The sequence below is a fragment of the Hordeum vulgare genome, chromosome 2H, assembly GCF_904849725.1.
Source record: "Hordeum vulgare subsp. vulgare chromosome 2H, MorexV3_pseudomolecules_assembly, whole genome shotgun sequence".
Lineage (NCBI taxonomy): Eukaryota > Viridiplantae > Streptophyta > Magnoliopsida > Poales > Poaceae > Hordeum > Hordeum vulgare.
Genome location: NC_058519.1, coordinates 620,210,425 through 620,221,706, shown reverse-complemented (window position 1 = coordinate 620,221,706; position 11,282 = coordinate 620,210,425). Strand labels below are relative to the sequence as shown.

Below are 11,282 nucleotides of genomic sequence, written 5' to 3'. Positions count from 1 at the left end.
TCGGCGTCGGTAGTCGTACACGGTTTCGTAGATGTCCGGGGGTCGTCGGGGACGTCGTGCTACTAGTGAACTTGTTGATTCCACAGCGTCGGGGATGGTCGAAGCGGCGACGGCAAGCGGCATCACAAGCAAGCAACATCTATTAGCAAGCATCGGCATCGGCAGCAGCTACTAGCCTAGCAGCAAACAGCTAGCAACTAGCTACGCAGGCAAGCAGCAGCAAGCAACAACTGCAGCTAGCAACTATCAACTACCTAGCTTACTACAGCAGCAGCCGGCAACAAGCAAGCTAACCTCCACCGTCAACGACGGTAGCCGACTGGACGCAGTAGCAGGAGCATACCAGGCTCGTGGGCCCACAGGCCCGGCCGGGACCCTCCCGTAAAGCTCCCGCCATCACGCTGCAACAAGCGCGCCGTCAACGACACCCCCCTCCCCCCTCCCCCATCCAAGCTGCTCCTCCTCACCACCACACAGAAGACACCACAAGCATGCCGGGAGCCAGCCCGCTAGGACCCATATGGGGCCTGCAGGGCCCAAATCTGGGCCGAGGGCGCGCCGCCGGCCACCCCGCACCACCATGCCGCCTTGCCGCCAAGGAGCAGCCCTCGCCACCTCACCTGCCACCCGGCTACCACCACCGGGTCACCGGACCGTAGTCGGCTGAGCTGCACCGCCGCCGTCCCCCTGCCTTGGGAAGGGGTAAGGCACGCGCGGGGAAAGGAGGGGCCGCCGCCGCTAGCACCACCTGGGTCAGCGTCGGGGGCGCCCGCCGGCGGCAGCAGGGGAGGAGCCAGAGGAAGAAGATGCCCATGGGAGAGGAGCTCGCGTGCCGCCCCGGCCACCTCGCGAGGAGGCGGCGCGAGGGCGGATCCGGGAGGAGGGGGAGGATGAGGGGGGGGGGGAGGGTCGGTTGACCGTCGGCCGGCGGCTCGGGAAAAGGAGGGCGGAAATGGCCAGGTCGCCCGATTGCGCCTATCTGCCTGTGCATATAGCAAAACCCTGTGTAAACATAAATTGCATCAGTGCCATAAAAGAAAAACAACATGGCCACAATGATTGCTTCAAATTGCCACCCATTAAAAGGCAACCAGGAAGATCCTGCAGTGACCTAGTGCCTTTACACTATGCTGCACAGGCAACCAAGGACACCCAAGCATTGTCCACAGAGATGAAGATACTAAGTTTTTTGCCCTGTTTTCGTACCACTCATCAAAACCTGCTAAAGGTTGAAGCTACAAGGAAATAGTACTAGGTGTGAAAAAACCATTCTCTCTTCTTATAGCATTATCAGGGAGAAAGTGGCTACAAAGAGAAACAAAAGGTACGATTTGTCTCAGGCTTCTCCCTTTCTGATTCTTCACAAAAAGTGTCTCAGATCGTGGCCAGATGATTTAGGCTCCTGATTCAACTTGCCCATGTGCTTGTGAAAAACCTGAAAGCTTAGCATAGCTAGATTGGAAACAAGTGCTCATGTGCAAACAGTTACTATAATCCTCATGAGCTTCGGACAGAGGCACTTCCCACAAACTTGTCAAAGTAGCAAGCTAACGATTGAGCACACACTTAAATAACTACTCTTATTCATTGCCAGTAGGGAATTTTTATTTTTTGAGAGTAACCAGCATCAACAATATAGCTATAACAGTTATTGAACACTAATCACTTGGTTGTTTGACTTTCAATGAACAAATGGAAACAGGAGTAGCCAACAATTTTATTTCTTTGCGAACCTTCCAAGAGCAGGTATCTAGTGAGATTACCTCATCATGATCCGAAATTACTCTCATCACATAATTGTAATCCTCACTGGCCAGTGGCCAAAGTGTTTTCCTATCTACAATATATTTGTGGAAGCTTATCTGGATCTTGGTAGGGTAATTGAAAGAACGAGCAAATCTAAAATCAAGATTGCAAAGCTAAATAAGAGTTCAACTCCAGTACAGAGAAATCTTCACATTCCAGTCATTGGGGAAAGGTAGTCCAGGGGATGTGGGAGGATGGACTCACGCCAAAGAAATGATTGAGATGCCTATGCAATGCAAGGTGGTCTCAGGATGCGACTCATACTCCAGCTGTCAATATTGCATAGGTATATAGTAGTTTGATTAGCCATTTTGCATTCTGCACATGAATATGGAAGGACTGCTGACTATTTCTTCCTGCTTGTGGATGAACCTTTAATCTTTTGAATGACCTCCCTCACTCTTTTTCTTTATTACTTTTTTGACTTTTGTGAGAGAGGCATAGATATTAACGAATATAGCTCTTCATAATGATGAAATTTGCAGGGTCAATGACAACAAAGCGCTTTTGAGTCTTCTTTTAACTTGATGATTGTGCATTTGTGCTTATGGAATAATCAACTACTGTGGGATAGTGAGAGATGTGATTATAGGTAGGTGGTTAGGTAGGTATGGTGTGAACACATGGAAGAAATGGTTTATTTTCTGGGATCTGTATATGTACACCAGCAGAGTTTCCTGATGAAGGAATGCAATGACGAGTCTTGAAGAGGCTAGACAACAAAAGTTACGCAAATGGAATGACTGGATTTCAAAGACTTCAGACTAGAGGAACATCAAACTTAACAATACGCACTAGAAATTCAGATTGCAATAATCAAAGGCTTACGAAATATGCTGTTTTTGGCAATGGTGGGACAGAACAAAATACTCGGGATGAAGAAGAGAATAAAATCACCTTCACCATACTAAATTCAGGAGGTTCTAGGAATAAAAATTAGCAAGCTCAAGTCTTTTTTTGCTCAATCAATGTTCATCAATCACCTAGTAACAAGTGTTCTCTACCTTTACCACTATATGTATCAGCTGAAAACTCTCTTGTGTAACTTAATTCAGCATGACAATGCATTCAGAGATTATGAGTGTGCTCAAAAGCTAGACTGCCAACTTATCAAGAAAGCAGGAAGTTGTCTAACATAGGTCTCATGAGGCAATAAGAGTTCGACAATTGCACACTGAATTCAATCTACCATAGCTAAACCCATCACGAATTTCAGCAGGGGTTTACTGACCTTTCCACAAATCTGCTACTGCTGCATTGTTCAATTCCAAAGTTGTCCACGGACCACGTCTATTCAGCAACCAAGAAGCTTAGTTCAGCCTAAAAAGTTCGGAACGTAAGACAAATACACGAGTCCTTTTAGACTTTTGTAAGAGTGTGAATAGACAAGGCATACCAATTAGTGAAAGCCCGAGATCTCAATGTGCTCCACGCAAGCACTCACATGGTAAGAAAGGTATTCTGGTAAAATGTTCCTGTAATTAACAAAATTTCATTTAGCAACAAAGCTTATGACAAATGCAGGTACACCTCCTATCCTATCAATATAGCATCGAACTGAAGAAACTGCACACCTTAGTTTCAATAGCAAATCAGCAAAATATCAGTTATTCCCCCATTATGATCCTCACAGCTTAACAAGTACACCAGCAAGTTTTGGTGAATGATGACCAATATCTCGAAACCAACCAGAACAAGCATAAGAATATCTGCACAACAAATAAAATTTTGAATTCATTATAAAATCGTTCATGAAGGAAGAGAAGGAAATTCTGAATGGCATCAGCTGAGGATCAAGTTGATTTTTTTTTTGATATTTCTCGGTTCAAAAAAAAAACATCTAGGTATCCGTAATATCGTTGAAGGAGTTGAGCATGTACTTACCAGATTTATGTATGATGTGCAGTAAGAAGATGCCACAAAAGATCCCCATGTGTGAACTTTGCATAAACAGGGAGGACTCGACAAGGCTAAAAAATGTACAACTCCTCAAAAGTCGCAAGAGAACCTGTAAAGTAGATAGAAAAACAGTGTTAAGATTTTGCAGTAATGAGGTAAGCAGATCCAAAATATGACTTCATATGCGAGAGCATGAAAAAGCAAGGTAATGTTGGGTATTTGGATGAGCAGACAGGGAAGTTTTTTTTTTACCTTGGATTGGTCTAGTGCTCTAGTATGATTTTCAGGATAGTCCTGATGAACTGTTGTCCTAGCTCCTCAATGATGCAACATGGTGCTTAGTTGTCGCAAATCAATGCCGAAACAAACACTGAGAGCATTGCTGCTGTACAAGCTATCAATGTTCCATGGTAACATTGTTTTCACCATTCAAATGGCCCTTTTTCAAAATTGCACTGCTCTGAAACTGCTGCTCTCTGGAAAATCCATGCAGATCCAGTGCTCCTCTGAATTAAGACTGAAGAGATTGTACGTACAAATTTCATGTTCAACCTTGCGTGACTGTCCGTCGACTTGATGAAGAAATGGGACTTCCTCTTCTCCCTTCACTTGTTTCCTTGACAAACACAAGGAAACCTGCAACAAAAAACAAATGGTGAATCTGAGGGAAAAAAGAACTAGTCCTGTGCTATGCCAAACAGAAACAAGGCAGGTTTTGTGAATAATTAAAATTTCGCATTATCTCTGGAGAGATACAAATAGATACACTATCCTTAGATCAGGCTAACAAGGTTAATTTTGCATAGACGAAAGAAAAGAAGCTCACTTTTGTGTATTTAACTATTTATTACCATTATGCTTATGTAAATTGGTTAGTACACCAAATTTGGATAGACAAGCCCTCCAATTGTTAATCACATACTCGTATATTAATAAAAATCATGCGCTCAAGATAACTGGGGGCAATTTTTATCAGACAGATAACTATATATACTTTTCAGACAATTTGCATCTACTTACCAGATGTATTGGCATGAAAAATTACCACAGGATCTCACATACGCCAACTGTCCATAGATGCGGATATATAATTCCACAAGGCTAGAAGAATGTACAACTCCAAGACGGAGAGACCAGCTGCACAGCCGACGGAGACAAACGATGTTCAGGATACACAGTAACGAGGTACACCACACCAAAAGAAAAACGAGCTGGCATCTGTGTGATCAGGAAAAAAAAGAAGTATTTATGGAAATAAGGAATTGGCACGAGCAAGGAAGTATCTGTTACTTTGGATTGGTCTCAGCCTGGACGGCACGAGCATGGCGGGGGCGTACTGCAGGAGGTGTGGCGGGGGACATGTACCTGTGCCACGGCTGCGGCCGTCCAGCGCACAAGCTCTTGCGGACGCGGTCACCGGCATCTCTATGACGAACCACCATGTCCAGGAGCTTCGCAAGCATGAGATCTCCTTCCCCTCGCAACGAATCGACCGGATTCGCCACAAATCAGTCGCCATCATGCTCCATCTCCAGCTCCAGCCGTCGTCGTTCGTCGTCGATTGCGTCTCCGTCACTACTTCCCCGGCCTCCCGGACCTCGCTATCGAACTCTACATGACTTACCGCACCTTTTCCCTCTGTCCCTGCTTCTGATTACGGCCTAGAGTCTCCGCTAGCCGATGCCATGGTCACCACCTGGCTTTGCACTAGTTGTTGGCCGGTCCGCCGGTCTGGCCCGGGCTTTTGCCTCGTCGGTGCGGTCCCTGAAAAGAGGACAGCCAGCCTGCTCGGTCCGGTCCGCCGGCGGCCGGTCCAAAAGACGGGTCGGACCGGGACCGGACCGGACCGGACCGTGTCCACCCCATTGGTCTATATTATGATTTTCGGGATGGTTCCAATTAACCGCTTACAGTGCTCTCGTAGCTCCTCGTTGACTCCTTGGGCAACTAATTCTCGCAGTGAACTCGGGAGGCCGTCCTTGGGCAGCGACCGGACGGCAAGACACCCGAAGATTACTAATCTCTTGAGGTTGGTCAGCTTGTTTAGCGCGGCAGGGAGGTGTTCCAGCTTATAACAAAACCAAAACTCGAGTCGCTGGAGCGATGTGAGGCATTGAAAGGCCTCCTCCTGCTCGTTTATGAAGCGCGCCGTCTCATGGTCCCCCATAAAGGACAAGTCGGTGAGGGAGGAAGAGAGGAGGCTACAGAGGGCGGGCGCACCGAGGAAGCCGTGGATGTCATCTGTGTTGAGCATCTGCAGTTTGGAGGACCTCGAAATTGGGGCACTGGGATCCCACTCCCACCTACCAAAGAAATTGGGGCTTTTTTGAACGTCTAAATCGCTGAGCTGGCCCCGAGTAAGGAGAGGCAACAGGCCCTCGCATCTAAAATCCTCTCCGCAACCATATATTTCTAATCGAGTTAGAGAGGTGAGGTTTGAAAGGGTCAGCACGCCCTTCACGGACGAAAGTTTCAGCTGTAGCAGGGAGGACGGGAAAGGGTGGCGAAAAGAGCAATATTCTAACTGAAGTCTAGTTAGGGCTTGGAGGGCTTCGAGGGAATGAACTACCACACCACCACCTGTGCGGATGTGCAACGCCTGCAGAGAGTTGGAGAGATGTGCACGGAGGAGCAACAGCCCATCATCATCCATCGTGTTTGCCTCCTCCTCCACCTCTGCTATTTCTTGCTGCTCATCTTTCACTTGTGTATCATCCATTGTTATAACATCTAAAGAGGTTGACGATGATACTATTGGTACTGTTGGTTGCTGCAAATCCACCCCCACAACCAACTGTGTTATGTTTTTACAAGAAGATACTTCCAGTTTGGATAGCTTTGGCAGGTGGGACAGGAACTGTGTCAATTCCCTTCCACTAGAATCAGAAAAACAAATATTAATCTCGTCAACAGGATGCTGCCACTCGACACCACTCTGACCTCCTGATGGCACCACCCCAAGATTTGAAGACGATGCCCACAATTTCTTCAATGAGGTTAGCATTAGAAAATACTTCAACTCCAAAGGTGGGCATTTTTGGATCATCAACGCCTGAAGTTCTGTTAATTTACTGAATAGCAACAACTGATCTAAGTTATGTAGACCAACCTTTCCAATAATGGTCAATGCTACTTCAGAAGATGATTTTGAGTAGACCAACTTGTCTAGTAATTTTGATCCCACATTACTTATCTCGACAGAGCATAGAGAATGAGTCCACGGAATAGGAGGCAGTAGCAAGACTTCAGGGCAATGTTCTATCCAGAGCTCTTGTAGTTTGGGAAACCAATCTATGTTCCAGTCTTGTTTCAGTGGGTAAACAATGTGGCTTGAAAATGGCAACTCTGAGAGTTTAGGGCAATCTACGATAATCAGTACTTGCAAGTGAGGGAAGAAATGAGTGGGCTGTGGTACCCATTTTTCAAAATTTTCTAAGCCGGCGAGTGTAATCTTCTTAACTAACTTGCAAAAGCTTTCCTCTGGACCAAACTCCTTTATTGTGGAAATATTAGACAATCCTAGTTCACGAAGATTCACCATCTTCCCAAATGAAGGAAAAATATCCCAAGAAACAGAAGAAAGATAGAGGGATTGCAGAGCCTCAACGACAAGCTTATCACCCAACCATGTTGGACAAGAAGGGCCTCGGTGTCCTGTAATGCTCAGCTCCTGAAGGTTTCTATGTGGTTGAAGGCTCTCAAGAACCACTACTTCCACGCCAGGCTCGGTATTAGGTCGCTCACTATCCCAATGTAGTGCTAATTTGTGCAAGTGGTCTTTCTGTACTAGTTTTGCTTCAATCGCTTCTTCTTTTGTGTATACATTCTCAAGGTTATAAATGCCGAGTTTCCTTAGCTCGATCAAATGCTCAAGTTGATTTAGTTCAAAGCCTTGGATTTCCTTATTGACTGCAAAAGCCTTTAGCTCCTGTAAGAGTTTTAGTTTCCCCACATTATAAATACCTGAATGAAGCTCATTATGTCGGGCAAGAAAATGGCACAATTTTGCAAGGTTACTCATGTCTCTAGGTAAAAGAAACGAACCATCCCATTTTCGTAGATCCAAAATCTTCAAATGATAAAATCTAGACAAGGTTGTTGGTAAAGGCATCCGTCTCATAGAAGTCCCTAGCTTTAGGTATCGTAGGTGGAGAAGTGATGAAAAATTATGCAACATGGATTCCAGGGGACATGATAATGTGGGCAAACAAAGAACACGGAGAGCATTTGCTTCCATGAACAAATCACCCAAAATGTTGACAAAGCTTTGATCTCCTCCTCCAAATATAAATAGCGTTTGCAAGTTCTCAACCTTCAATTTTGTCTTAAGTTTTTTCAATTCGCTCTTAAAGTTTTCACCGGTTATTCCATTACTATCATCTGGATCATCTATCATGATCGACAAGTGACGGATAGATGGCCGAATTTCTACTGATCTCACATTAGAGTGATGCAAAGTAAGAGATTCTTGAGATGCAACCTTCAAAGCTAAGTCATGCAGCAGGTCATGGATGATATAATATGGATGCCCATCAGTTTCATCTTTTTTGAAAAATCCGTTGTTGACCAAATCACTTAAACTTTCCAGACCCACATCTTCAACTGTTTTACTTCCACCAGCAGGATGTAAAATGTCTAGCCCTATCCAGAAATGAATGAGCTCTTCGCTGTCAAACTTGTAATCTTCAGGAAACAAAGCACAACAAGAAAAACATTGCTGCAGATGGAAAGGCAGATAATCATAGCTAAGTTTCAGTGCAGGCATAATGTCACGCTCACCAGTCTGCATTTCCCATTCTCTACTTTCTAGGACTCTTGTCCAATGATGCGCATCAAGGTGGTTCCTCAATAATCTGCCTACAGTTTTTGCTGCAAGAGGGGATCCCTTAAGCTTTTCTGCTATCTTATCTCCAATCTTAAGTAACCCATCATGATCGTTTTGTGATTTCTCATCACCAAATATGCATGCACGGAAAAAGTTCCTAAACTCTTTGTGTTCTAAACCCTCCAGAATTATTGAACTATTAGTTGTTTTAACAATTTCTGCTATGGCTGGAAACCGAGTTGTAACTAGAATTACGTTACCCTTTGTCTGTCCTTTTCTGAGTGGTACTAAAAGCCTTTTCCAGTCCTCAGATTCACACTTCCAAATATCATCTAATATAAACAAAAACCTTTTAGACTTTAATCTTTGTTCAATCAACTCTTCTGCTCTGCCCTTTTTTTCATCTTCTATACTGGGTAGAGCCTTTTCAATCTCTTCAGTCAGCTTACTAACAATGAAATTCTGAGACACGCATATCCAGACTTTGACCTGAAAATGTTTTTGTACTTCGTGGCTGTGATATATGTGTTGTACTAGAGTTGTCTTCCCTATGCCACCCGGACCAACAATTGGCAAGATAGTTAGGTCCTTGCCACTATATTTATCGTGAGTGATACTATCTATGATTCTCTTCTTTGCAGGTTCCCTCCCATACAACGTTGGCTCTATAATATCAGAGGTGGTGGTGCGAGGAATGTTGGCAATGCTTGGGGCAGTATGGCTAGAACCCAACAACTCTAGGTTAAGAATGGTTGCAACCTTTGCACATACGGGCTGCAGTTGCTCTACTATAAGCCTCATTCTTCTAGACAGATCCACCCTATCAAACTCCAGTTTTGGAGTTTCTTTCACATGCTTTTTTTGGGATACCTTGTGCTTACAGGCACCACAAATGGTTGGCATGACAGAACTAACATCATCATGGGTTGGGAGGGATGAGCAATGGAGGAGTTTACCGACATGACGAATGCTGTTGCAAGCAACGGAGGCAAGCTTACGCATGCATCCGCTGACCTCTTCATTGGCCTGGTGGTTGTGTGGCGCTGAGGAGATGTTTCCGCGTGCACTCCGCCGCTTGGCACATGGCCAAGCGCAGCAGAGTACTTGTTGTCTTGTATCATCTTCTTCTATTGGCTCGCTTGGATGAGCACGACTAGACGCACGCGAGCACTGACAGAAGCAGAGCAGTTTGCCAGCAGCTCTAGCGGTGTGATGAGCGTTGAGGTAGAGGTTGCACATGCATCCCTTGGCGTGCTCGTCGGCAGCCTCGTAAGTACCCTCGAGCTGGTCCTGGATGCGGAAGTAGTCGAGCTCGTCCAGCACGTCTTCGGCATTGTACGCGAGGTCCCGCAGCTTCTGCAGTAGCACATTGAGTGCCGGGTTGTCGATGTCCCGTCCGCGGGTATTGTTGAGCATCCCCTGCACATACAGCAGCTCCATCTTAAGGGCGTCAATGTTGGGGCCGAGCTCCTTGCTGGCCGCCCAGGCCTCCAGCAAGCCGTCGGCGACGGGACCCAGCGCCCTGCCCACCACCCACCGTGCCGCACCTACGGCAACCTCCATGATGAGCTCAAGGGTGCTGCAGCCTGCATGCAGGAAGAGGAATTCATTTCTTTGCAGTTAGTCACTAGCTAGCAATGACGGTGATAACATTGTTGAGAGGTTAATTAGCAAACACAATGAGATTAGCAAAACAATACCAGATGATTGCAGTTGCGAGCGAGAGAGCAGAGAGGCAGAGATTGGTGAAACACAAGACCAGCTCCAGATGGTTGCAGGCGCAGGTGTTGTGGATGTTTGAGTGTAGAGGATAGGGGATATATATATATATATAGACCCGGTGATGCAGGCCGTTGCAAGCAAAAAACTATGAATGGGGTCATCCATTACATACATGGTATTGGCATCAGTGAGCTGATACTTTGCCCTGGCGAACCTATGTTGGTGCAAACAAACTAGCAATGGTCGCGGACAGAGGAGCCAAGGCATCTCAGGGCACACGCATTCTGTTTTTCTGGGGTGAAGAAAGGCATGTATATGCTTGCTGTCCTCCCATAGCAATCCCTTTTGTGAACAACAAGGAAAGGAATTAGTACGCAAGGAATCCGGCACCGGCAGCGGCGAGCTGATCAAAGGTTACCTAATAAGGCATCGGCTTTTCTCTCTGAGATGGTTTCCTTCTCCCTTTTCTCGCTTTTCCGGTTTCCCTCTTGCTGTTCCGCAGAGCACAAAGCCACCTGCAAATGACACACAAATCTTGTAGTCTCCAGAGGTACTCCTAAAAGACACCGAGATAAGGAGGTGATGTGAAGCAGCCATAAATTTGTCCGAGATGTTTTCCTTGTTGCTTATGGCTCTACTCGAGTATGATATTTGACTGGGTGAAACATCACAATCAGAAGTATTGCTTGTGGCTCTTCCCAAATGCTGCAGGGGGACTGTAAGATCACATGAGTAAGCCACAACAACCTCCTCGCCTTCGCGCGAACGCATCCAGCAACGCATTTGGGTCCACAGGACAGGACCGGCAGGGAAGGGGGGATAGGGGGCTGGAGGGAGATGCGTGCCACTTACGGAGAAGAACCGGCTTCGGCGAGAGACAGCGGGCGGAGGTAGAGGTCCTAGCTGCCGTCGCCGGCTACTTTTTTTCTGGTCTCCGGCGAAGCCATGGCGGCGGCCCTCGGTTGGTTGTGTGACCTTGTCGCCGCTGAGGGCAGAGACGGGTCAGCATTGGGTCCGGGACATGAAGCCC

General features: G+C 46.3%; 1 protein-coding gene and 1 long non-coding RNA gene across 2 annotated transcripts; both read right to left on the bottom strand.

Annotated features, from left to right (window-relative positions):
* Nucleotides 1-3,352: 3,352 nt before the first annotated feature.
* On the bottom strand, nt 3,353-4,299 carry LOC123427913. Its single transcript, XR_006622454.1, has 3 exons — nt 3,958-4,299; nt 3,691-3,814; nt 3,353-3,515 (listed from the first exon to the last, which is right to left on the bottom strand). It is a non-coding gene; the product is annotated as an uncharacterized LOC123427913 (long non-coding RNA).
* Nucleotides 4,300-5,215: 916 nt separating this feature from the next.
* Nucleotides 5,216-10,916, bottom strand: LOC123427912 (putative disease resistance protein RGA4). Its single transcript, XM_045112054.1, has 2 exons — nt 10,231-10,916; nt 5,216-10,116 (listed from the first exon to the last, which is right to left on the bottom strand). The coding sequence occupies exons 1-2, from the start codon at nt 10,517-10,519 to the stop codon at nt 5,576-5,578; spliced, it is 4,830 nt and encodes a 1,609-aa protein (XP_044967989.1). The 5' UTR covers nt 10,520-10,916; the 3' UTR covers nt 5,216-5,575.
* Nucleotides 10,917-11,282: the final 366 nt, after the last annotated feature.

Coding starts and splice junctions, on each gene's coding strand:
- LOC123427912 (XM_045112054.1), bottom strand. CDS start 10,519: ATGCCTTGGCTCCTCTGTCCGCGACCATTGCTAGTTTGTTTGCACCAA. Junction 10,117..10,230: donor CTCGCAACTGCAATCATCTG/GTATTGTTTTGC, acceptor TCCTGCATGCAG/GCTGCAGCACCCTTGAGCTC.